This window comes from Numenius arquata, chromosome 12 (genome assembly GCF_964106895.1).
Source record: "Numenius arquata chromosome 12, bNumArq3.hap1.1, whole genome shotgun sequence".
Taxonomy (NCBI): domain Eukaryota; kingdom Metazoa; phylum Chordata; class Aves; order Charadriiformes; family Scolopacidae; genus Numenius; species Numenius arquata.
This window is the reverse complement of record NC_133587.1, coordinates 36,768,265-36,796,145: the sequence shown is the minus strand read 5'-3', so window position 1 is coordinate 36,796,145 and position 27,881 is coordinate 36,768,265. Positions and strand designations below refer to the sequence as shown.

At 41.7% G+C, this 27,881-nt stretch overlaps 1 protein-coding gene across 1 annotated transcript in view; it reads left to right on the top strand.

The window, feature by feature from the left end:
- The window catches only part of DPP6 (dipeptidyl peptidase like 6), a 410,215-nt gene extending 385,828 nt beyond the window's left edge, over window positions 1–24,387 (top strand). Inside the window, exons 17-26 of the mRNA XM_074157769.1 lie at window positions 8,740–8,787; window positions 12,551–12,649; window positions 15,039–15,108; window positions 17,067–17,261; window positions 17,981–18,035; window positions 18,908–19,013; window positions 19,896–19,954; window positions 22,447–22,519; window positions 22,619–22,692; window positions 24,241–24,387. Of these exons, the coding sequence (XP_074013870.1) occupies window positions 8,740–8,787; window positions 12,551–12,649; window positions 15,039–15,108; window positions 17,067–17,261; window positions 17,981–18,035; window positions 18,908–19,013; window positions 19,896–19,954; window positions 22,447–22,519; window positions 22,619–22,692; window positions 24,241–24,387 (926 nt within the window). The remainder of the gene's footprint in view (window positions 1–8,739; window positions 8,788–12,550; window positions 12,650–15,038; window positions 15,109–17,066; window positions 17,262–17,980; window positions 18,036–18,907; window positions 19,014–19,895; window positions 19,955–22,446; window positions 22,520–22,618; window positions 22,693–24,240) is intronic.
- Window positions 24,388–27,881: the final 3,494 nt, after the last annotated feature.

Here is a 27,881-nt window from a genome sequence, read left to right as displayed (position 1 = left end):
TCATTCTGCAAAGCACTATGTGTTCCTTGCTTCTGCATTCTTTGATCCTGTTTTCATTTTGATTCTTGCTTGTAAATATGAGCTGTCTGGCATTGCCCAGAGGAAGGTGATCTATCATCTGCTTACAGCCAGGGTTCTTGCCATTCGGTCATTCTGTACATATAAAATTTTATCTGAACTCCACTCTTCGGAGATAAATGACCATGACAACAGGCTTCCTCCGATGCTTCAAATAATGAAGCTTCACAAATCAGGCAGTGACCTCCTGCATGTTGAGACCAGGGTGCATGTGCGTTATTTCCAGCTATATGAGCGACCTTGGTTGAACTCATTATTCTGCAGTGGATAGTACAGATGTTACCATCCCGCAAGATTTAAAGCTTCCTCTAAGGAAAACTGCTTCTCTCACCTTGTTTGCCAGCTGGACCAGCTGTAAGGTTTATTGCTGGCTTTTGTTTTCTGTTTGCATGATACTTGTTTAGTCCCTCATTTATGCAGTTGGTATATTAAGGATATATTAAAACCTGAGAACTCATGAGAGGAAAACAGCTTAATAACCAGACAATGTGAAGCAATGTTATTTACGGGTTTGGTTTTTTTAAAAAGTTAATGTCCAGCATCAGTTATAACTTAACTAACTAGGATATCATTATTTTGTTGCAAGAGAAGTTTACTTATGGAAAAGAATAAATTAAGATTATCTAAATCAATTTATACTAGGCTTTTAATGGAATAAACACAAAATATGCAACGAGGTTTTATTCTGTCAGTGTTAATGAGTTGTAAATGGCACTGAGAAGAGAGTATTTTCTTTCATGCTGTGATTACAAGGAAAGATCTTTTTCTCTTGAATATACCAGCAGTATGCCTATTAGAGGAGCTAGGAGGAGTAACAGGGACTGACTGAAATGCTCTTCCTCCCCTTCCACAGCTCTACCGGGACATGGCTACACAGTCTCTCTGTGATGACAACACTGCTATTTGTGATACCTTTTTATCATGGCATCACAAAATCATAGGAGTATTCAGTTTGGAGGGAACCTGACGAGGTCTCTAGTGCAACCTCCTGCTCCAAGCAGTGTCAGAGAAGAGATGAGACCAGGTTGCTCAGGGCTGTGTCTAGTCTTGTCTTCAAAGCCTCCAAGGATGGAGAGTGCACAACCTCCCTGGGCATCCTGAGTTATCCAGAGACTTTCCATGGTAGGCAGGGAATACAGAAAATGTCAGGCATGTTCCTCCGAATACAGTATTTCTTTTAGGATTAGCATATACTAATCCAATAAGAAACTTATATTTTAAAAATAGGGACAAATGTTAAACTTTTGCTTTCATCTCTTTTCAAAGTTTACAGAAAGCCTGGATTAAAATTATATTGAAAGAGCTTACATTGATAAGGGATTCAATTAGAAATAACAGGAAATAGAACAGAAATTGGAAAAAGGAAGAAAGTGGGGGTATGGGGATTTCTCTACTTAGATTCATCCTTCCAACCATAGCACCAACATACTAGAATAAAATGCCGTAGCCTTTTGGGGAGTCAGTGACCCCCATGTGAGCTGGAGTAGTTCCCTCCTGCCTCTGGTACTTATGTCTCCAGGTACACGGTCATGGTGCACTTTCAGGTTCAGGAACTCTGCAAGCAAATTCTGCTAACCTATCTCCTTTTTACAGCTGATCTTATCACTACAATGGATGAATGTACCTGCAACGTTTCTTGAAGGTCATAGGTTTTCCACGTTCCTCTTTGGAACCATTCATGTATATTATTGCATTATGGGTTTTGAAAACCTTAGCCAAAGCCTCATGAAAGGGAGGAAATGCTTTCACTCAGCCCAACTTGACATGATGCTTCATTGGATGATATTAATTAAGAAGGAGAGGATGGGGATTAGTGAAAGAATTTTAAGGGAAGGTTAAGTACCAGCTGAATGATTATGATGAAGAAAAATATCAGGCTAATTGGAGATCAGCAACAGGGCTCATTAGGAGCTGGTCTTGGGAATGACCCTACTTAGATTGTTCCCTGGGAGCTTGGGAACCCAAAGCTGGACACAGCTAATGGAATTTGTTAAGGACACAAAGCTGATAAGCATCATCAGAAGGCAGAGAGAAATCCTGGAGAAGCTGGCTGTCTTGCAGGGCTGGAGTAGAGGAAATTAATAGTACAAAGAGCAAAATTAAGCACATGGCAATTCAGGGCAAGAATTTGTCTTGTGTGATTGAAGTTCAAGAGTTACAAATGCCTCAGAAGCGTAGAGGGGTGTCTGGGCATGCAATGGTGATCACTGGATGTCTGAAAACCACCTACCAGCTGTGGCCATGGAAAAGGCTCTTCTAGGATCAGGCAAACAATTTTCTGTAGCACTGAGCAAGTAGCAGTTTCACTGTATATGGACCAGCTAAGACATCCTCTGCAGCAGGGGTAGAGTCCTGGTCATTTCTGTTTAGGAAGGAGGAACTGAATGTAAAACACTTGCATTAAAGAATAAGAGGAAAAGAAACTGTCTTACAAAAGGAAGCTAAAATAATCTAGTTTATCCTACTGGATGAGAGCTTTGGGGACACATGACTGCTTTACCTATAATGGGAATATTCACGATTAGTAGAAAACAGCTCGTTGGAACAAACCTAAAACGGTGTAAACTGAAGTGACAGCCAGTGCAGTTAGAAGGCAGCCTTCAAGTTAGAAGGCAGTTCTTACCAGAAGAGTGAGACACCTGTAGGAATTACGTCAGCGAAGAGTTATATTTAGAGGGCGTTTGTGAATACTTTTATAATACAGAATTACCTGAAGAAGGAAGGGAGGGCCTTTTTAGACCTGGAGATCCCATGTCCTTCTGTGTGTCAGTGACCATAGGACAGACAGTGGGATGGATCCGGTTAGTGTCAGCCCAGCTTCCCACACTGCTGCTTGTACACGCCTCTCAAAATCCCATTAAATAGGCTCAGGACCCGACCATGCTTATTTAGTCAAACAACCTTTAGAAGAACTCATTGGAGCTATTTTGTGTAGTATAATTATGGACAAATCTCTTGCTCGTTTGCCCTCTAGCCACTGCTAACTGAAGCTGCCTCAGAACAACCAGATTTATTTCTGCTCTGCATAAAGTAAGCATGGAATTTATTACTGGTATCAGATGGGGCAGAAACAAGCAGTGCTATCAGTGTGGTTTGTGCAATCCTGCGTGTTGCCCGAGAACGAGACAATATAGTATTGATTATTTTACAAGACAAGTTACATTTGAGGAAGTAAAGATTAGATTAAAAAATTAAATGCCTTGGGGAGGGTGAATAGCAGCACAAGTCTGTTTGATGTTTGTGTCAACAAGGTTGCCAAAGCAAACAGCACGAACATCTGTCTGTAGCATGGACTGGAAAATACTGTAAATGGGAAAATATTTTAATTGTAAGCAGTGGTTCATGGAACTCCCTGTGTCTTTATTTATTAGGCTGATAATATCACCCCAACATATGAACTTTATGCAGCAAGTATAAATAATTCATGGATTAGCAAATAAAGAGATCTGGAATCTGTACACAGAGATGGCTGTTGCCAATTATCTCACTTGTGCAGAGCCAGACCCTCTCAGTTCCCATTGCTCGCAGCTGCTCTTTTAAATCATTCATCAGCGCTTAAGAGATATGCTGGTGGCGCTGGCAGAGAGTATTTGAATTTTCATTGTTTACACACTGTGAATTTTGCTTCTAGTCCGAAATTATCTGCCACATTGAAGCCTTTGAGAATATGGATGAGAAGAATAAGACAGTTCCTCTTTTTTTGCCTTTTAAACACTTATATAATTTTGATTGCCCTTTTTGCAATTTTACTTCAGTTTTTTTTTTTATAATCACTGCTTTCGTTTTAAAGTTGCAACTGATGCAATTCCCTATGTTGTTTAGATCATGAAAACATCAGGAATACTGTGAAATATTCTCTTAAAAGTATTACAAACACATCCGATAAATATTTTGTTCAAAATTGTATGATTTTCCATTTTTATTCTGGAAATCTATACCTTACCACCTAAATATCTACAGTTGCTTGCTTTCTGATAGTGTTTAAGCAGAACCCTCTTGGAAACAGTAATGAAAGCTGCTTTAAAAATTGGTGGCAAGCCACAGCCAATGTTTTTTCTTGTCAAATTACTGAGGTAGCGCATTTCTGTGCATTTCAGATCGTGGTGGGCAGTACTTCCTTCCTGATAAATTTGCCCGTGTCATTATAGTGTTATGGCTTAATTTACTTCTAGCATGGATAATGACAGTAAATTTTTTAAAGTCAAAGGCCTTATGATAAAGCCAGACTTTTAGCTGTATTAATTTAAAATCTCCTTCCTGTAACTACATATTTATGCAGCATTATTAACTATGCGTCTATCTGGGAATGTATAGAGCAATCTATACATTCAGAAGTTCTCCTGTCAATAGTTTTGTTCCTTTCTCTTAAGCTATAAATAAAGCAGCGCCATTAAAACTGCTGTCGAGTTACTGGAGTGAGCTGGCACAATGCTGGAGCCAAGGAGAGGGGAGCAGAGCCTGTAAGCCAAGTGAAGTGGTTCCAGCTGATGGTGCTCCAGCGCAACCCATCTCGCCCCTGCCAGAGGGATGCAGAGAGGGATAACAGGGTTACACCCCATACAGAGCCACCCAGCATCCTAAAAAATTTAGGGGACGTGACAGGGAGCAGCAGTGCCAGGTACCACACCTCAGGGCATTTCACAGTCCTGATGTAACTACACCTCCGCAGCCAGGGCTGGGGGAAGAAAGAAGTCCAAGAGCATCATCATCCCCTCATCATGCTGGAAAGTGTCCTGCCTGTGATTTTGGGAACATTTACCGAGGTGATGGAGTATGTGCTGGGCTTCTCTTACCTTTTCAGATCAGGGGCAAAGCAGCTCACTATCAGCTTTACTTTCTTAAAATGAAGCACTTTGTGTTTTATTCTGCAAGGAGCACAAGCAAATGCTAAAATCCAGCCTGCACCTGATGCTCAGACCTGATGCTCAGGACCTCTGTAAGCAAGAGGCAGAGCGTTTGCAAAGTTTCCAAGGGGGACGGGTAGACACAGGCGCTCATCAGCACTGATTAAAGAACAGAAGCAGCAGAATGTGCCAGGGCTCAGGAGTCCCAATCAAAGCCCGTTTGGAAGGGCTCTGGAGAGAGGAGACACGGAGCAGAGGATGTCCTCACTCTGCTTCTGTCAGCTCCCAGCAGTTCATTGAACAAATTAGGTTTCACTCTCAGATCTGCAAATGACAGTGGATGGCATTTACCAGATGGCATGTGTAATGGGACTGTCACACCGTTACAGGTTTAAAAATAAAGTGTGGGAGGCAGCTAATGAATATACACTTCCTAATTTCAAGAATTTTGTTCTACTTGTGTCAGGCATTAGGCACTCGACTTGTGAGTGTTGAAAGACTTGCGATGTGTGTGTACTAAAAGACATAGTGTACCATGCAACCAGATTGTTTCACTTTAAAAAGTGGCATTGAAATAAGCAATTTACATAATTCCTAAAAAAAAAAATTTATTTTTCGTCTTAATGACTTTCAACCTGCTCAAAAATGAAAGGCATTGTTTAACCGGAATGTCATCATTGGGAATGTTTAATATCGAGAGTAATCTTTCTCACAGACCTGATGATTCTGCTCTGTAGATTCTTGGTTTTACCATTTTTCCCCATTTGTTGAAAAATAAAAATTGAGCAACTCAAACATCTACTTTTTCAAGGATACTGATGATATTTTAAAATATTTTTATTTGATATTACCTCAAACTGAATATCTTTGTATGGGACCTCACTTTAAAATTGATTTAATAATTTAATATTGATTTGGGGAGATGTCAGTAAGGTAGTGAGAGACACAATATATAATATGTGGAATTTTCTAAAGTACATACTGGGTTTTTTCTTAATTTATTACTTTCTCACAGTTTTTCCAGTGCCAACTCGCAGAGAAAAAATAAATTAGAAAACGAAAGGATTATATGCATTGTATTTCTCTCTTTATCCCTTTCTTTTCGTTAGGCATTTTTGTGTTAATTAAAGGACTGCTCTAGCTCTGATTGAAGTCATTTGGGAGGATTCCTTTTATTTTCAGTGATGATTTTATCATGCCCATGATGAATTGTTTATTAGGTTTGTTGCTTTTCTGGGACTGCAGGGAAAAAGCAGGGGAGATTTATAAAAAAATATGGTCAGCATATCAATGTATAATGGTAGTAGAAAGGTGAATTCAGCTAAATCCTGGTGAGTAAAACATGGTTTTCCTCCATGCGTTACGCTCACTTAGCTGCATTCAAAGAAAATGGTGCAAACAAAGGAATCAGATTGTTAGTGAAGAAAATTCTCAATTACTAGGAAACAAAAGTCAGGCTGCCATATCATTATATGGCTAAATGATAAATATATCATTTATTTATATAAATAAATTATAAATAAATTATAAATATATATTATATATATATTTATTTTATAAATAAAACCTTTTTCTGCCTCTTCTCTGTATAGGTAAGGTCTACATTAAACACTCTTGATTGTGTGCAATGGGATGTGGTGTCTTGGCAGCACAGGGCAAAACACTGACACAACTATAGCTCCTTAAAGCCTTTCTTGCTCTCAAGAACTTATTTCACTTACCGAACCCGCATGGGCGGCTCGCAGTAACCTGGTTTTGTTGCCATGTGTGCACACGCTGTCAGTCACAGCATTTCAGGGGCTGTTTCTCAGCCAGCTGCTGCGCAGGGATGGTGATAGCGCAGGGTTTGCTTTAAGTTTGAAGGATTCAAGAGACCTTAAAAGGGTTTGAATGTCGGTGAATATCAAGCCTCTTTAAGCTGTCTTAATTTTTAAGCTTAAAAAATGTTGGGTTTTTTGATATTCAATGTAATTCAAGGGCAGGTTTCCCCTGCATGCCAGCAGCATGCCGCCAGATTGTCGGAGCCCAAGAAAGTAGGAAACACGGTTTCTAACAGCCTTTCCTCCATGGGTCTTTTGTACAGATGGTTCCAAATTTTGCCATCCCCACCTGCTGCACACCCTCATTGCATAGTAGGTTTGAACTGGAAATACAGTATATACAAAAGAGAAGTCCTGTCATGAACACTGGTGAGACCACACCTCAAATACTGTGTCCAGTTTTGGGCCTCTCACTACAAGAAAGACATTGAGGTGCTGGAGCATGCCCAGAGAAGGGCAACGAAGCTGGCGAAGGATCTAGAGAACAAGTTTTGTGAGGAGCAGCTGAAGGAACTGGAGTTGTTCAGCCTGGAGAAAAGGAAGCTGAGGGGAGACCTTATTGCTCTTTACAACTCCCTGAAAGGAAGTTGTAGCGAGGTGGGGGTTGGTGTCTTCTCCCAAGTAACAGGCGATAGGACAAGAGGAAATGGCACCAGGGACGTTTAAACTGAATATTAGGAAAAATTTCTTCACTGAAAGGGTTGTCAAGCATTGGAACAGGCTGCCCAGGGAAGTGGTTGAGTCATAGATGTGTACATGTGGCGCTTAGGGACATGGTTTAGTGGTAACTTGCAAGTGTTAGATTTACAGTTGGACTCGATGATCTTGAGGGTGTTTTCCCACCTAAATGTTTCTATGAGTCTGTGAGTCTATGATCTTCACCCACACACAGTGTGGGAGCTCTCTGGTCATGCTGCTGGGATCTTTGCTGGGTGTACAGATGATCTTTCATCAGCTGTTCACTTTTGCTGCTGCTGCATCCTGCCACGTTATGGGGAAACAGAGGGAAAGTAAGATAACCATTACCCCTGAGGTTGAGAATTAACCATTTCATCATTGCAGTGCTTCCTCCACCTTCAGCAGTATTGTCAAACTCATTGGAAGAGCTACGAACAGGTATGGTAGTAATGTACGAGTGGCTGTACTGGTTCAGGTGGAAGCTCATCTTGGCCCAGCATCCTGTCTCCAAGAGCCACCGGCAGATGATAATTGAAAAACAGAGAGAAAGAAGCTGAGAACTACAAAAAGAACTTAATCTTATGTACCGTGCCATTTTTCTATCAATCAGCCCCTTGGTGACTTTCTGAACAAGAAGTTGACTCTAGACCACTGTGCTAAGGACTACAGTATCCTACAGCATCCTGTGATGAAGACTATAGTGTCCTGTGGTAAAGACTACACCATCCTAAACACTGTAGCATCCAGCGGCAGCGAATTCTGTGGTTCACTCATGTGCATTGCATAATAATGATAATCCTCTTTGTATAAGACTGACTGATTTCAGTACCCAAATGTTGCATTTTAAGACAGCATATGTGGCCTTTTTTAGTGTGAGAGCCAAACTGGTGTTTAATTCATTTAAAAAAAACCCAAACAAACAAACAACAAAACCAAAGCATTTGCAAAACAGCAACAGTTATCCACAGCATACAAAATGTAAATGCTTTGTGTTGTGATGTTTGGGTGTCATTAGAATAATTTTAAAAGCAACTGATTTAATTGTGTTTGTGCTAATTATAATGTTTACAAATTAGGGAAAGATGCATTTAGTGGTCCGTTGGGAAAGGCTTTGAAACCTCGCAAGTCTTCGAGTCTACAGTACTGTCATTTATTCATAGACTCTTTCTAATACCAGGGTGATTTGCTTTTTAGATTACTCTTGCATGGAAAGCAAGTCTCAGGAGTCTTCAGCTCCACGGAATTCAAAACCAGGTTCACGTGCATCTGTGTGTGCTTCGACAGATATTTAACGGAGTTCTTTTCTTCTTCTTTTCAAGGTCCCCGAGTCCCGATGGTGACCGTTCACAACACAACCGATGCACAGAGTAAGAATGCGCTTGAGCCTTTCGATTCTTCAGAGAAAAGTATCCAGGCAGGACACTGATATGTAGCTGCTCTTTGGTAAACTTAGACTAGTGGGGAGCCTAGACTCTGCCTAAATGCAAGTCTTCTGCAAGTCAGAGAGACTTGCAGAGCTGCTGTGCTGCCATCACAAAAGCTTTCTGTTGAGGATATGAAGACAGTGGTTTGGGCATGATGCTTGTTACCAATTTTCTTAAAAACTGCACAGTCCAGATCTCTCTCTCTCTTTTTGTTAAGACTTCTACAAATATTGATTTACATCCTATTCAAAAATAAGAAATATTTAGCATAATCGACAATTTGCCAAAAAAAATCACTCTGATATAGATTACCGGGTTGAAAGAGATAACACAGAGGAGTGAGTCCCACAAGTTGTACCTCTGCCTGGTTTTCTGATCTGTTCATGGGGACTGTAGCACTTATTGTTTGATAAGGCTCTTTCATGCTAATGATTCATCTACACCAGTGTGAAACTGGAATTATTCCAAATTCAGGGGTTTTTTTCCCTCAAAATCTTTGGCACTGGCTGTAGCCATTGCCAGACATGGCTCCCTGTAGAGCCCAGAGAGCCATGAGGTTTCTGGGATTCCTCCTTCACACCTGTAGCAATACAAGTCATCCAGAAAGATTAATTTTTTACCCCAAGTCAGCTTGGCAGGAAGCCTCAGACAGAGAGCTTTTCTTTGTCCCTTCTCTAGAGGGGTCTTAAACTGAGGTGTCCCCTTCTCTCTCCCATGAGTCTTCATAGCAGGGTGTGGGACTGAGCCTTACGTGAAACCAAGATTTATCTGCTCTTGTCACTTTGATGGCAGCCCCTTATCTTTTGTTTTAATGTCAAGTTTTGCACAGCCTTAACCTGCAGTAGGGGACTTCAGGCATTGCTAGAATCCATATAACAAGCGACACCTTTATTCTAGCTGCTCTGTACATGGCCAGTTTATCAGTTTAACTTAACTGAATTTACAGCAGCTCACTGCTGTTGTCTCTGCAAAGGAGCAGAGCAAACCAGGGAATTTGGCTCTCAAACTAAAGCTTTTTGCAAAATGCTGAGCTGCTTCATTTTCAGCTGAAGGTGCTAAGTATCAAAGGAAAGACTCCTGTGGCACCAGGATATGTAAGAAAAAAGCACAGGATCAATCTTGCTTTATACAGTGTCTTCCCTGTTTTATTCCCTGTTTTCTCAATATCTGTTAGCAGCATGCATTTCAAGCCCTTACCCCACCTAGAAAAGTTTTGCTTGTAAGCAGGATGTGTAGAGTGCAATCCTGAATTCTGATTGAATTTTTTAAAATCAAATTTTAAATCAGATTTGGGGCATATTGTATTCTTTGCTATTGAAATAGAAATACTCAGTTGGGTTACATCTAGTGTCAACAGTGTCCAATATTGTTAATGAGATGTGTTGTACGTTTAACTCTAATTTATCCTTCCATGGTTTTCCAATGGTCTACAAAAATACAAGAATTTCTTTTTTAAGTAACGATGAGAGCAAATTGCAAGCTCCTGGCTTTTCAGTGTCTCTGCAGCAGTGACCGCTCATATCTCAGTCTGTGCACAAGAGTGTACCAGCTCTTCTTCCTCCCAGCAGAGACCTGGGCTTGGCAGTGCCTTTGCTGAGCGTAACTCCAGAGCAGCCCTGGTGATGCCCACAAGGCTCCAGCCCACAGGAGCCTCAGGGCCAGGAGAGATAGCTCTGATCTGCAGCTCCAAAGTCGCTTTCTTTTTTTTCCCCCTTAAACACAATACCTTAATTTTACCATAGACGTGGAGAAGGCTGACTGGCTATAATAGCACATGCAGGGTAGTGCTCTCATGAGCTGTGTTATAACCTCCCGTGTAGTTTTATAAAATACTTTTTGGTGAATAAAATGAGAGATACTATAAAACAGAAACAGCAAATGAAGGGCTTGAAAAAGTAACATAAAACGCACTGAGTCTAGTTTTATTTTGACAGATATATATGTGTAGCGTTTATTACATAGAGAACTCGATCTAGTCACACACAGGACACATCCCCTGCTGAAATTCATTATTTTCTGCGTATGATTAGCATTTCCCCTGGTTCATTTTTTTTTTCACTTCATTCTTCTGCTTTTGAATAAAGGGCGACTGACAGTTGCATGTCACTGAATTTACTTATTTAATATGAACCCATTACTCTATAAAGGGAGTTTGCCTCTGTATTCTGCAATAATCTGATAATAGTGAGTTGCACTGAATATTATAGCGTGCTTACATTTAATTAAGCAGTGGCCATTTGTACTCCACAGACCCAGGCTCCCTGTGGTCCTAAAGCAGAAAAGAAAGTCCTTTAGGAGATAGGCCAATCTTTTTTATTTCCTCCACAGTCTTCCTGGCTTTCTGTGAATGCAATTATATGAACAAATAAAACGGCTTGACTAAATTTCCCTACGTAGCAAGCCCCTTTCTGCTGATAAAGCTACTTGTGTGTGCCATAATTAAATGAGAATCTTAATATTTAACTAAATGTAATAGGCTGTTGCTTTGGCACTTTTGTGGGGGTTGTGGTTTCAATAGAGATGAGCCAAGCTTTTCAGAAGCAGGGTGAATAGTCGTTGAATCAATACCCTATTGCTGAAAGATCTGTTAAATATATTAACTGGGAAGGGCATGTTTTTGTGCTGTGCCTGCCTGTTCAGCAGAGATGGGCAATGAGAGCATGATAATCAGGTACCAGAAGTATGATTTGAGGAGCTGGGGTTACACATCTACTTATCAGTGTGTTGCAAAAGGGAAGTTACAGTCAATGAAACACATAATTTGGTGCAAAACCTCAAACCCTCCTTGGGTTCACAAGGCAGAGATAATGCCCTGGATCCCCCTGGTTTGAACCCAGCCTGATGCCATGGGGTTGAGCACTGCAACGGGCTCTCCAGACCAGGATTCACTGCCACCACAGTGGAATCCCCCCAGCCCTTGAATCCCTCCCCCACGGGGCTCAGGAACGTCGCCATCACCAGGATACATTTCCCACCACCTAGGACATACAGCCCAAAATGTCTCATAAAGATGGGCCCTTTCCTTACCATCTGGGAAGGACTTGCTCTTTCTGATGTTGGACGTGGCTGCTTTTCCTAGAAGAGGCTCAGCAGTTAGAGCACATGGGAATAAAGGTTAAATCCTGGGAAGGAAGAAGGAATCCTCTATGTCAGCCCCAGAGTCCTTGGATAAGACACACAAGCAAAATGATCAATTCTTGAAACACTCTAAAAGCCAAGAATGCTCCAAAACCTGATGTTGCAGGTCTGTATGATCTTTATCCACTCTTCTCTCCCCGAGAATTTCCTTCTCATTGATTTGCTCTTGTGTAGCAGCACAACCTTGTCCTGAAGCCCTCCATAGTCTACCCCCTTTCCCCATTTATTATGTGTAACTTGGGCACAGACTTGAGGAATTCTTCATTTGATATCTAGCTTGGCATGGCAGGTGGATGTCTGACTGGGATCCGTAGCACTGCCTCAACACAGAAGATCACATTCCCATTTGCTGTAAATCAGCTCAATGTCACTGATTTCAGGAATATATCTTTTTGCCAACACAGAACCTGGAAAGGGTTCCAAAGACTTAAGTGAATTAGACATCTGTGAGGACTGGAAGGAAATTCATAAGGAAACTAGTGTTACAAATGTTAAGATGGCTATAAAATGTTAAAATGCTTTTTTACAAACAATGCCAAAAGTTTTTGTGATCTTGTCCTTCTTTCAGAAATTTTTGAGCTGGAGGTAAATGAAAATGTGCAGCTGGCTGTAAATGACAGGCAAATGCCTAAGGTAGAATACATGGAAATCAAGATAGACGATTACAGTAAGTAGTACCTTTCCTCTCTCTTACTTTTCTTTTTCACTGCTGTTGCTGTGAAATGATACAGTCATCTAGGCTAGACTGGCAGTAGGAAAAATGACTTTGGCTCTCAATAAACTCACACAGTTTGCAAAGCACTCTCTCAGGACGTGCCACATAAGGAGGTTATTACAGAGACAGGATTTGATGAGAATGCAGCTGAAGAAAGGCAAAATGATAGGGTTGGGTTGTTTTTTTTTCCTTTTAAAATCTTCTTTGTAGAGAAAAAGCCACTCCAGAAAATGACACGGTGTGGTGCCCCCATTGTTGAGGGAATTTACCCTTGCAGGACTGGTGTATTATTTGAGATGGGTTTGAAGTGGGATACTGTATGTGCTGCCTGGCTATAGCTGTGGCTGCCTTTCAGTACACAATACTGAACTGCAGTGAATGAAGACGACTCACCAACGACTGCCCACTGGAGTCATTCAGGATTCTTTGAGAAAGCCATATCATTTGATAGGGTTGGAAAAAAACAGCTTTATGAGAAGAGCCAAAAGAGATTTCACCTGGAGTAAAGAAAGCAGAAACTTGGAGCAGTTTATAGCCACAGCTGGTGCATTATTTGTACCACTTGTGCAATCGTTCCCCACGTATCTAAATGCCAAAGAGGACAGAGAGAAAAGCCTAATGGCAAACAGCCAAAGTGTAAGAATTTTCTGCTGTCTCTGTGCTTGTTCCTGAAACAACCTAAAAAGCATCTCCTCTGGCTGTAAGCAGGTATCTTACCTGTATGTGGAAAATCCACATATTCAGAGTTGTGCAATGGCTCCCAAAAGTCCCAGTTTATGTGTATGGTGGCAACTTTAAAAAAAAAAAAAAAAAAAACCACACACAAATGAAAAAAGACCAAACAAACAAAACCAAACAAACAAAAAAACAACCAAAGACCCTGGGTTCATAGTATGAACCATAGTATTTCCCATGCCAAAAATGAGCATACATCTCAGATCGGATGCAGTGAAATGAAGCAGCGAGCTGTGAGGGATGGCAGGTTCCTGATTTCAACCTTTGCCAGGTGTTACAAAATGTGAAGCAAAAGCTGAGAGACAGTTGCCCTTTTAAAAGGATCATAATGGCCCCAAAATGTTCTGCTTGCCACACGGGCATTAGGAACATAAATCAGAGCATGAAATAACAAGAACAGATGTGCATTTCCAGGCCTTATGGGCAGGAAAAGATGGGGAAAGATCCTGTCATAAAGATCACGTCTGTCCCCACCATGAGCCAATTCGTAGTGGCACTGGCAGCTTATTAGGAATAACTCAGCTTGATGCTAAATTTCATAACTGCAGGTATCATTGAAATCTGATTCTGGTCATTTAGCCTAAAATATATTTATGTGTGTGTGTAATGAATAGAAGCTGGCCGCAGCTGTGTGGCTTTTCTTCCTTGCTCTCCCCGTATTTTCAAAGCTTCGGGTTTTACAGCCTTGGGAACATTGCACGTAGTTCTTAGTTATATTTAAAGTCAAACGATGGCCTTTTTGGCTGTCCCTGGGCCATTGATCCAATTTGCAGCTATTAGCATTCAGATGGAATAACTAATTAGACAGAATGTCAGACAATGATTGCAAAGCAAACCACTTAAACTGCGCGGTTAATCTGTGTGTTAATCTACTGAAGATGCTCCTAATACCGATTTAATTGCTGGGCCTTTGCTAATCTGGATTGTAGTTAACATTTTAAAAATAAATGTGTTCTCATTAATGTGGAAAGCCTTTGTGTGGCAACGTTTTTGGCTATCAATATGAAGCTATAGGAAACAGTTAAATGAAGCTTTGGTGACCACGTCTTTCACTCACATCGGTTCAGTACCAGTATAACGGCCTGGGCTTCAGCATGGTTACCTCCTGGTTTACAGCAAAATTAAGCCCTCTGGAAGTCAGGATTAAAATACATGTTTCTCTATCTCTCTTCACGCCATTATAGCAAAATAATCCTATTCTTTCCCTCGGCCACCATATGTAATTGGGTTTTAAATTATCATTTTCATCACCGATTTTCCCCCTCTTCTGCTGCCCTGAAATATTGATTTCTGGCTGCGTCACTCATCGAGCTGCCAAAAAAGAAAATTATAGCTATTGCCAGATGTTAATTGAATGCTGTAAAAGTGATGCATGGCTGAGCAGCTCGCGCTGTACTCCCAATTTACATTTCTTGTCACCACGACTACCATAATATGGGTCTTCTTTTTGACAACATCTGTGTTCCTAAGGTGTTATTTACCAGAGCAACTGATGAAATGCCATTTTGTCCCAGCTCATAAGTGGCCAAAACACCAGAAAAATCTATTAGATTTACGTCAGCGTTCCCACACTGAAGACATGCTGTTATTTGGTTTTCTTGTCTAGAATTGCCAATGCAGATCTTAAAGCCAGCAACCTTTTCGGACACCGTGCACTACCCATTGCTTTTGGTTGTGTAAGTTCTCGCTCATCCTTTCTTTCTGTTCACATAATTAGGGCAGCGTGGAAACCTTGGCCATGATCAGAGCCTTTTAAGATATTTTTTTTTTTACAATGAATACCAGACTGCTTTAGCACTTAAGTCCAGCACGTTGGTCCCTATGCCTTTTCTCACCTCAGAGCTGGGAGAGGCTAGACGTGGGCCCCTTCTCTCCCGTGTTTGAGTTAAGGGTTTTAGTTCCCAAGAGGGTGCCCTAGTGAAACCCTGCAGAGTAAATTGTAGGATTTTGTAAATTTTGTCCCACATACACTTGCAATTCAATAATTTTGGGGGCAGAAATGAGAGGGGGAGGAATAAAAGGTGGATATTGACTTTCTGTCCCAGTGCTTAGGGCCCTCATCCTGTGCTTAACAGGTAGTTTCAGAGTGGGATGCAGTCAGCCTTACTACAGCTTAAATTTTAGATGCCCTCATGCAGCAATCCTTCCCATGTAAATTCCCTGAAGTAACAGTAAAGAGAGAGATAGAAACCTTTGAATATCACCATGAATTTAGCATTTATAGTAGGTAGGTAGGTTTTCCTTCTGGCAGGCACAGCAGATGGATATTTCTTTATGCAACATTTAGTAATAATAATATACACTACTGAGTTTCTTCTGGCAATTTGGAAAGAAACCAGGGGAGGGAAGTCACTGACCTTGGAAGAACCTGCTTGGCCCTGGCTGCGTCCCACTGCATCGCTTGCTCCTTGCCAGGGAACACCCCATGAGAGAGAAGCCTCATGCAGAAGTGATGAATGCCTGAACACCATCCTGCACATCCCTTCATGAAGGACAAAAAAACACTGCAATAAGCATGTCATTACATCACAAAATTACTGCAGAGAAAATGTACTTCATTATACAAGTGCTTGAGGAAGATTGGTACTCATCAAGCTAACAACACTTGATTAGGCTGCCTCTGAAGCTGGATGTGCCTGGGTCTCGCTTGAATAAATGCAAATGACTGAAGTCACATGCACATTAAAGTCCTGTAGTGAGTTGGCTGATGTCCCCGAGAACCCCAAAAAGGACAAGGACTAAATGGAAGTGCCAGTGGCTCTACAGTAATCCCGGTCCTAAAATATTACTTATCATCTCTTGATTTTTCTGAGCTGTCTGGTGAAGTGGGGTCAATATTTCTCGAGACAGTTCCCCCGTACAGGATCGAACTCTAAGCAGAAAGGTGAAGAGGGAATCTTGCCCACCTCTTCCCCTTACCCGTCAATTTTGAACGAACCTGGGCATTTTTAAGCTGTTAGTTTTATTGCTCTAGAAGTGTTCTTTCCCTCTGTACTTGTGTGAAGCAGTGGTGACAGAAGTGATTGACAGCTCCATCTACAGCCGCTCTGGAGAACCCCGTGGGAGACGGAAGGTCTGGGCTGGGTGAATGGGGGCAGGAAATGAAACCCCAATGCTCTCCAGTAAAGGAAAGGATGATTGATGTCTGCAAGCTTCATTCATCATATTGTGGCAGTGCCAGCGCACCCCAAAGCCAAGCTCCTTACAGAAATCCCTCCACCAGAAAAAATCCCTGTAGAAAATAGCTCTAGATTAGAACAGGCATAAATGGGGGAAACCCAACTGACCTCTGTGTCGCTGCCCTGGTTTACTCACAGGAGGAATCCTGCCCAGTTAGTGATGTGCTTGCTAGGTTTGTTCAAAGCTCAGCTTAGCACAGCAATAGTTGCTGTGCAAGAAGGGAGGGAGAAACCAGCCTGGGTCTTCCACCCCAGCCTCAAAACCCATACCACACAACCAGCATTTCCCCCATCATCATTGCAGAGACTGGTCTCCTCTTTTTGAAATCTACCCTGCCTTACAATGCATGGGGAGATGCCGGTCCACATTGCCATGGCAAGCTCACGGCCCCGGGGAGGGCATTTGGGCCGTACTTGGTGCCATTGCCTTTGCTTGATACCTATTTCTGTTTCAGAGATGGGACGCCTGGCAGCCAGATCGTAACAGAGAGGTTTGAGGTGACGTGGGAAAGCGTCATGGTCAGCTCTCACAACGCCATCGTGCTGAAGTTCGACGGCCGTGGGAGCGGCTTCCAAGGCACTAAGCTATTGCACGAGGTCAAGAGGAGGCTGGGCCATTTGGAAGAGAAGGATCAGTTGGAAGCTGTCCGGTGAATGACACTGTTATTGAAGAAATTAATTCATTACTGATAATTAACCCAAGACTGTCATTAGTCCTGGATGCTTTAATGGTGTGTAGGGTAGAGCAAGGAGATGGGAGAGAAGGACAATGCAGTCATACAGCTGGGACCAAGTGATGGCATGTGAGAGGGAGCTCATGCCAGCCAGTGCAGAGGGAGAAAAACAAGCCTTAAACAGAGCTAAATTAGAGCACACTTATCTGTATCACGTGTTCAAAGCCTATTTATTTTTAGCTCTGTACAGTCATACAGCTACAAACAAGTAAGCTTGAATATCAGCTCTTACGTTAATGTTTTTGCTGGCCTGGTAATTGAAAAAAATCCATCTTTAAACCCCTAAATTTTTTAAACCAGAAAAAAATGTGCAAAACCCTAAATGTCAAGTCCTGTCATATTGATAGATTTATTCTGCATGTAATCATGCTAAAAACACTATCAGAGTAGTGCAATAGCATTAGCTTTATTATGACTTTGAGAGGTAGTGCAGGTTCTTCGTTGCCATTGCTTGGTCAAATCCAACACAACAGGTTCCAAGATTAAATCGAACAGAGACTCATGAAAGGAACTTGTAGCAGCATGAATTTAGATTGTCTACATGGTTTTTCTGTGGCCACCCCAATCACACTGTGCTTGCTGTGTCTAAGGGAAAAATATTTTTAACCCATTGTTTCTCCTCTCTCATGTTCTAGGACAATGCTGAAGGAGCATTACATTGATAAACTGCGAGTCGGTGTGTTTGGGAAGGTAACGTTTTCCCATTGTTCCTCTGTGCTGTTCTAGTTGGCTGATGTGGCTAAGCAGCTGAGCTAAATCCTGATTTACTGAATATGTCAGTGGTGACTTTTTTATTATTATTTATTTTTGAGATAGACTGCTTCTTTCTCAGAGATGTTAAAGAGGAAAGCTTTCGTTTTATCAATGTATTTGTCAACGTTGGTTTTTTTAATTAACTTCCAAGTGCAGAAAGTGACTGTTTGTCCAGAAAAAGCTGTCAGATAATTAATTATTTTTTCCCCTTGCAAACTTCCATTTCACTTTCATCTTGTCCCTTAAGGCCTATGGGAATGTGGGTAGATCTAGCTCATGTCGTACAAATGTACAACAACAATATTGATTTCTGAGGCTGATCCGCACCACTGTGTGCCCAGCTAGGAAAATGCAATTGCAAAGTACACACGGTTTGAAATGAGAATGCGACTGCGAGTAGAAATTGTTTATTGTGGGAGATACAGGCTTAGAGTGGGCAAGGAGAGCTGCACGTACAGCAGCATCTCTGCAGGGAATTGTTAACAGGCTGACGGCAGACACTGAAATTGTGATGTCCATTTTAAATAGCGAAAGACTGGGGTGATATTTTGGAGAGGTAACGTACCTGATTAGACCTACAGCCATAAAGTGGAATGAAAAGAGGCGAGCACTTGAGCACCCAACCCTCCGCCTTCAGGAGAGCGCAACAAGTATAGAGCTCATCTTCAGCCGCATCTGCTGAAGCCAGGGAGATGTCCCTTGCTTTGTGTTTTTTCAGGACAAGGTGTTAAAGGATCTGTAATGGCCAAGAGTTTGCTGCAGCACCTCATGGCAGGACCACTGACACCCCTGTCCCCTTTGTGTTCCAGGATTATGGCGGCTACCTGAGCACTTACATGCTTCCAGCCGGCGAAGAAAACCAGGTGTTCGCCTGTGGAGCTGCTCTTTCCCCACTGACGGATTTCAAACTATATGGTAAACCCCATCCCAGAGCTCAAAGATCTTCTTGCTGACCACAAATTATGTTTCTGCCCTAACCCTTCCCAGTTATCTTCTCTTTCTTCCTTAAGATCCTGTCTGTTTTGTATTGTGTGTCTTCTGAGGACTAGCCATAAACACTTTTTTCCTCCTCAAGAGCAATTTTGCTGACACCAGTGGGACCAGCCATGGTCGTCAGAGTAATCAAATAACTTCTATTACTCACTCATTTTAAATAAAGGAGATTTGGCTCTAAAACCCTCCAGACTCCAGACACCAACCTGCATCACCTTGAACATACTTCTTTCTTGCCTGGACCATTCATCCATGGGAGCTGTGGTCCAGCCCACACGCCTTGTCCTCTCTCTGCTGGCAATACTGCACTGCACATGGCGGTCCTTTCTCTTAGGGACACCAGTTCCCTTTGCTCTTAGTGCCAGTGAAAATCGGGGGACTGCCATGACAGTCAGTGGTCAGACAGTCAAGATCTGAAGCCAGTCTTCAGATCCTGGACACTTATCCCTGAGACCAACAGGATCTTGCAATAGACTGTTGATGGAGGCGGCCCCACGTGAAAAGAGAAAGGGACACAACTTTTCCTCTTCTCCTCATACCTTGGTTGCATTAAGGAAAAAAAAGAAAAAAAAAAAAAAGCTCTTTTATGACTTATTTTGAAACCATAAGTACGTGGTGATAATGAAAGACTGTAGAATCATACATATTCTTAGTGCATTTTCAAAAACTTTTACAAATATGTGCTGTGTAACTAAGGCAATGTTAGAAAAGAAGATCCTCTTTAGCATTTGCAATAGTTGACTCAGAAGCACCAGTGTACTCACTTATGACTGAAATAGATGTTTTCTTTCTTTTCTTTTTAAGCTTCAGCCTTTTCTGAAAGATACTTGGGCTTGCATGGGATTGATAACAGAGCATACGAGGTAACTGCATGGACGCTGCATTTCCCTGATAAAATGTGAACAGGGTTTTAACTCTTCCTCAATGTGTTCTCTTTTGGGGAGGGAAAAAGGATATGCAAGATGGACTCACTAGTAAGACTCTCTATATTTAAAAGCCAGCAAGGTGTCTTTCAGCCTGCTTACTGCTTTTGTTGTCTTAATAGTAATGATAGATATGGTTTTTATTGATTAACCTTCACATCTGCCTCTCTAAATTGGGTAAATACAGTTATTCCAGTTTTACAAATTGAAAGAGCTGAGGCTGAGTGACTCAGATGTGCCCAAGTGGACACAATGTCATGACATCCTTTAAAGTTCATCCCAATGGTCTTGACACTTTGACTGTCTCTGAGGTATAATTTTTGACCCAAAGTCAAGTGAAGCTCAGCTTCTCTTGCCTTTTTCAAAGTAAACACAGATGTGATATTTCAGGTAGGCAGAACTCTGTGCCTGCAGAGTTGAGCAGGACATGGAAAAGGAGACATGGCACCAGCTACTGAAGATATTGTTTAATATGTACGATGGGATCAGTTGCTTCATGTCTTCTTTCCCTCAGTTATTTGGAGGGAAAACATAGTAAAGAATAGTCTCACAAACAAAATCTATTATACAGAAAACACTGTTAAGTCTACTAAGCCCTGTCTTCAGATAGAAGACATGAAGGCAGAAAAAGTTTGAAATTGTTTTCTTATAGAGAAGGCAGGTAGCACCCTGTGCCCCTGCAGCAGAAGCCTCTCCTGCCTACCTAAATACTGAGTTCATTGCACTCATGATCTCTATCTAGATCATTGCAAACTCTTTTAATCCTTTTAGAAATTTGGAGGCCAGTCAGTAGAGGTGAAAGCAAGGGAAAATATTCCAGAAACAAGAGCTTTGTGTTGTCACATGCTCTTTGTGCATTGAAAAGCTGACTTAAGCAAATAGTGGTGCTTTTGGTTGACTGGGGATTAACTGCTAGGGACAGCACCTGAGCTCTCTGCAGAGCTGGCGCGTCTCTGGGTACAGACCCTAGCTGATACACGTCTCCTACATGCCACAGTTGAACCATGAATTGATTAGGGTGAAGAGCTGCTCCTAACCTGTGGATCAGACATGAACTTTATGAAGGTCACATAATTCAAGACTTGATGTAGACTCCCAAAAAGCTGTCTTGTCATGTGGTAGGTTACAACTGAGGGAGCAGAAAGGAAGGAGCCATTTAGTGGGAGAACAGAGTGCAAGACATGCATACACCATCACAAGACTTAAGCACTGAAGCCAGCAATCTGAGGATGAGAGAATTATTAACTAAGTCCAACTAAGAGGGAAGATTAGAGGGCACCCTTGCAAGATTTGCAAACACTTTCTCAGTTCATACAGATTGTGGAGCTGCAAGAAAGCAAGAACAGGCCTGCATCCACCAGAATTTCCAAAAACTTGCCTCAAGCACCAAGGAAATACGCAGGACCACTTCTAATGTTCAGGGTTGCTTTATCTTTTAAATGAGATACACATAATCTGTAATGTAAAATGGCAGTGACCATATCTTAATAATACATGCCGATGTTTTTAGCCACCTAATTCGACCTCCATAGTCAGTCATGGAGGGTCCTGTTGCTGTTGGAGATGCACTTGTCTATCTTCTATGGAAACCACGTAGGACAGTGGGAAGATGAAAGCAGATATAAGATAGGATTGATACAAGAGTATTTTAACTCAAAAATACATTAATTCATGTAAATAAATGAGAGCTAGGGCACATACATTTAAACAGTGAAGGAAATAAGATTTTAATTTAACAGAGCTATTCTTCCCTGCCCCCCTATAAAGCAGTAATATCTGTGATTTGACATGTACATTCCTTTTGCCACTCCAAGACTTTTTTGGGTTCTTTTGGAGTCTCCTTGAGACTTTTATTCCTCTGAACAATGCAGCAAAAAGTGGAGAAGTCCTTGAATTCTCTTACCCAGTACCATTTGCAGTCACTCAGATTTGTATTTCCCCTGTGCATCTGCAAGACAGTTGGGGGCAAAGGCATCCTCAGCAGTGGACACTTGATTTTCGTATCGGATCCTCCCCCAGGCTGTCAAAGCTCATTGAGGTTGTCTTTCAAACCATACCAAAGTCACTCCAGTTCTCTGAAGAGTTCTTAGGCATATGCACCTGGGCACGCTTTTCATCACTGTTTTGTATTCGCTGAAAATTCACTTTGACATTTTCCGTGTGTTCTGCAGTTCAGGTTTTTGGTGAACATTATCAGAAGAGACGAGAGTCTCTGGCCTCTTCAATCTGCTGATACTGAGCCCAGAACGACACAGTGGGGGCCAGTTTTACCTCCAGAGTGATTCAAGTAGCCAAAAGAATATGCTGTGCTGGTGTCTGCTTGTTATCCTTGTGATGAAGTATCAAATGGAATTAAGTGCTTCTATTTTCTCCATATAAATTACTAGTTTCTAGCAAGATTTTTAATCTTATTGCAACCTTTACCTTCACAGCTCACCAAATTAGCACACAGAGTCTCATTACTGAAGGAACAGACATTTTTGATCATTCATGCTACTGCTGATGGTAAGTTAGCCCATCATTTGAGCTCATTATATGTTTGGGATGCCTTTGATTTTTCTTAATTAAATTTGCCTCTTTAATGATTGTAATCTGTTTTTACAGAAAAAATCCATTTTCAGCATACTGCGGACCTTATCACACACCTAATTAGGGCAAAGGCTAATTACAGCTTGCAGGTACAGTATGTGTTTCCTTTTTTCATATTTGAACAGTTATTTCCCATTTTGAACTCAAACTGCTGTTATGAAGCAAGCTTTGAAAAGCCACTTGCAAACTCATCCAGGCAGTAGGAAAAGCACCAGCATATAATGTGTTCCTAGGTACTCCTATGCTTATCTGACACCACTATTTTGGTTTGGACAGCTGTTGAACAATTATTCAATTACAGAAAATTAGGATTTGAGAGACACATCTATTAAGGAATTGGTGTCTGTTTTCTTTCTTTGGGAACACCAGGCTGAATTCAGGATGAATAACAGGGAAACAGGGATCTAAATTAAATCAACCAGAAAAGCTAAGGAGAGAAATGTCTCTTAAATCTGACACATCCCACTGCAAATGACCTGCTCTGGTCTGGAAAGACCCTCTTTCTGCCAAATTACATCTCTGATTTGTTGAACAGCCCATGTCCAAGCCATCAAAGCTTCCCAAATGAACCCATCCACCAGCCATGGGGATAATCCCTGACCTCTGCTACATCTCAAGCCATGGCCAGGAGAGTGCAACTAACCCAGGATCGAACCATGCCAGGGACCGTGCTACAGCTCACAGTAGAGATGGTTCTGTTGCAGCGCCCAAGTCCTAGTAACATGATTTACTGAATACCAGCTCCCTCTGGCTGCATTTCTACAGAGCTTCATGTGATGGGTATGCTCACTCCATCATCCTCCAAAGGCAGATGGGATGAAGCACAGACATGGAAGATAAGCAATGAGCCCAGCATGGATTTGGTCAACACTACAATGACTGAGATGTCCCTGCACATTTCCCAACGCAGAAGCATTAGTACATTGGAGCTTGAAGGCACCAATGGGCTTGATGCATGTCAAAGTTTTGTAGAGGACTGAATGTGGGCTGAGGGATTTACGTCTTGGATCAAGGTACTCAGAGCAGCAGTGAGACACCACAGTCCTGCCTGCAAGTATCCAGGCCTAGAAACTAACTTTTTCTCCTGTCAATATCCCAATCTGGACAAGCCATTATGATCCTCTCGCATTCCTTCAAACGTGCAGAAGTTACCTGTTCCATTTAAATCCAAAGTTGTGTTTAGACTATTTCATTTCTGGCTTCCCACATTTTTTCTATTTAATTTCTCCAGCAAGCTTTATTTCAATTAATGACATTTTTTCTTTTAAGTCCTCATTTTAATCAGTAAAACCTAATGCCATTTCTCTCCACTGACTTCCACTGAGCTTTTTCAGTTTTTGCAAGGAGCAAGCACTGTTATTTGTAAGCGTAGCCTGGTTCTGCTTAGCCTGAACTTGTTCAGAATGGAATTAAATGGAAAATCCTCCCCCATAAAAGTTCCTTTTTAAGGAAGATGCAAGTCTACACTCAGAGTGCTGTGGTGCCTGAATTACCCTGGACCTCATATGCATCTACAGGAAGACACACAGTGCTGAGGAGAAGCAGTGGGTTCGCAGACCAGCTTGAGCTGCAGATATGAGTGGTCAGTCCTGAGACTTTAAGCTCCTAACAGTGTGTATTTTCTTGTTTCTTTGCAGATTTACCCTGATGAAAGCCATTACTTTAGCAATGCAGCATTGGAGCAGCATTTGTACAACTCCATTGTCAACTTCTTTGTAGCGTGTTTCCAAGTTCAGGACAAACTCCCGATAGCCCCACTGAAAGAGGAGGAGGACGACGATTAACCCTACTTGTCCGTGCTAAGCACAAGGCAGATCTCTAACAATATGCAACTGGGTCATTTTCCTGAAGAAAGAGATGTTACGTTGTTAGCATGTATTTAAAGAAAACTGAAAGCAGCTCATCTGCTTTACTTGACAGCAACTCCTTCCTAAATGGAAGAACATTAAGCATGGTGAACTCAGCAGAAACTGCTGTCTGAAATTAATCCATCACAACCAACATCTTCTTTTTCTTTGGTTTTTCTTTTTTCCTTTTTTTTTTTCTTTTTTTGTTTGCCACAAAGTGACTTCTAGCGTGAAAGTGGTAAGACGTTGAACTTGAAGGAACACCCCAAGAAACCGCTTTGAGGACTGGAAGATTTAATGTCTCTTTGCATTCAAGGAATCAAGCAGTAGTAGTGAAATCCGTCATCCATATTAAGGTTACTATAGTTAGCATCACGCTGTGTCAAATAAAATCTAACCTAATACATGGAAAAGATTATAGCACAATTATTTTAAAGGATACTGATTCATACATAGTTGCCTGCTCTTTCCCATGTTCAGAAGGTTTGTCATTGATACGGGACATACAAATTCAATTGTACGAAATATCACTATAATTACACTGATCTTTACCTGTAATTATTTTTTAATTTTGTATAGCTTTTACTTCTGTTTTTGTTGAGTGTCATGCTTACCTTGTCAGCTTCTCAGCTTGTTCTGGATGGGGATAAAACATACACTGAATTAACCAACTCACTTTAGACCTTAGGGGTCTAAAGAGGCAATGGGGGTTGAGGTACCCAGACATTAAAAAAATCTATTAGAATTAAGCAAAGGAAATCTCACTCTCATGTCCCCAGCATAGCCTTTGCCTGCAAGATTGAGTATTTTCTTTGGCAGCCTTGAAAAATATGCACATAAATAAGCTAGATCAGCTTAACATTGAGATATTTTTATTGTACTATAGAAAAATATGCGACCGTCACGATTATTATTTTTTCTTCTTTTAGTGTTGGAACAATTGGTTGGCAACCTGTGGGGAATGGCTAGATGAGGGTATGGCAGCAGGAATTTGTACCAGATACTTCGCAGATCATCTCATAAAGCCTTTTAAACAGAACCAATGTGCAGAGATTTATTGCACGTGCTGTCTACAGCTTAGTTTTATTCCAGGTCAATGATTAACACATTCCAAAAACATTTAATTATTTCTTCTGCTCACACTAGTTTTGCGAAGCATAAAAAAAAAGGGGGGGGCATTTTTGCTTTAAAATATCTAACACTTCATTATAGCGGTGCAAAGCAACTTTTAAAACTTCTTGTGAAAACATTCAACTCTCAGAACAAAATCCAACCTTCATTCACTTCCACTTACCGTGTCATAGGAATTTTGACTAGTGTCGCTCCTTGTAAAATATTCTGACCAAATGTACAGCCGGTATTAATACTGTATATTTCATTTTGTTGTATATAAAGGAATGTAAGTCAGTTATTCGTCAGGTCCCCGATCCAATATTAGTCTTGTGTTCAGCATGCATGCGATAACACTTCTTTGCTGATCAGGACTCCTTAGAAGTACTAGCTTGGAAATATAACAATTATTGTAATTTCTTTTCTTGTTTTGACAGCTTGAATGTCAATGCCGGTTTCTACTTTTTACATAGTACTGTGGGTAAACTCACATCCTGACAGCAATGATGATGTTTCCATTGTGTTCTTTAGTGTGTCTTTTTTATTATCTTTACTTTAAGCTTTGAATGTTGGTTGTACTTTGACCATCATGAAAAATATATTGATAAACCATAGAAATGACCTAGTTTGGTTTTAATTATCTTCTTTAATTTACAGTGCATCCACAATGTGTGAACAAGAACTACGTTATAAATCTGCTTTATCCGGCAAAATGCCAAATAGACAATAAGAATGCTGCGTGTCCAGATTTTGCTACACCGAACAGGCTCAAAAGCCTGAAATGAACTTGACCTGAGAAATGTAAAAATCTGCTCTGTCCACAATCTTTTGTAGAAAGAACTTTAGGATGTGGCATGGTAGTGTTTGTTCATTCATGGAATAAAACATTATTTTACCACCTTGCTTACTACTGCTGTTATTTAGTGTTAAGTACTTAAATAAGCATCAAGTGCTATTCCTGGTTGAACCAAGCCCAGAATCCAGGGTCCAGATCAGAAAAATGAAAACAAGTCTTCATAAATAAATCATAGAATCATAGAATGGTTAGAGTTGGAAGGGACCTTAAAGGTCATCTGGTTCCAACCCCCCTGCCACGTGCAGGGACACCTCCCACCAGAGCAGGTTGCTCAAAGCCCCATCCAGCCTGGCCTTAAACACTTCCAGTGATGGGGCAGCCACAACTTCCCTGGGCAACCTGTTCCAGTGTCTCACCACCCTCACAGTAAAGAATTTCTTTCTGGTATCTAATCTAAATCTCCCCTCTTCCAATTTAAAACCATTACCCCTTGTCCTGTCACTACACTTCCTGACAAAGAGTCCCTCTCTGGCTCTCCTGTAGGCTCCCTTCAGATACTGGAAGGCTGCTGTAAGGTGTCCCCAGAGCCTTCTCTTCTCCAGGCTGAACAAACCCAACTCTCTCAGCCTGTATTCACAGGGGAGGTGCTCCATCCCTCTGATCATCTTCGTGGCCCTCCGCTGGACCGGTTCCAACAGGTCCATGTCCTTCCTGTGTTGAGGACTCCAGAGCTGGACACAGTGCTCCAGGTGGGGTCTCACAAGCGCAGAGTAGAGGGGTAGAATCACCTCCCATGACCTGCTGGCCACACTTCTCTTGATGCAGCCCAGGATGCGGTTGGCTTTCTGGGCTGCCAGTGCGCACTGCCGGCTCATGTTGAGCTTCTCATCCACAAGCACTCCCAAGTTCTTCTCCTCAGGGCCACTTTCCAGCCATTATACACATCACCATTTAGTCTTTACGCTGGTAAATGGTGTCACCATGGTAAATGGTGACTCTAGCACAAAGAGGGTTCAATCCCAAGGTAGAAGTTCATGAGAAGACCCCTATCAGCCTCTAGTCTTTGGTAGAAATGCACCTTTTCTCCCCTTCTGCCTGCAGACCCTGGGTGCTGGAATACCATCTGACCTGGCACATGGGCTTCCTGGGGGCATCATCCAGGCATGACAGCTTGACCAAAGGGATTTTTGCTGTTTTATCCATTGTCCCTTTTTCCAAAAGTCGCTTGTGGGTTATGAAGTAGGAACAAAGCACTAAGACTTACTGAGTCTGCCATAGCAAATTTTTCTGCAGCCTATTCTCCATCAGGAAAGGGGCAAGCAAGAAGAGGGAGTCATCCCACCCAAACTCACGTATTTGTTTTCCTTCAAGCCAAGAAGAGAGCTATGTACCTGCCAGGGCCATCCCTAGGCACCTTCCTTGAACAAGTGGCAACTTTTCCGTGTGCCCGTTTGGCTCGGCTGGCTGCAGGGACAGGAGTGACTATCCCAGACTGACAGAGCTGGGGGACAAGTTAGGGCCATCC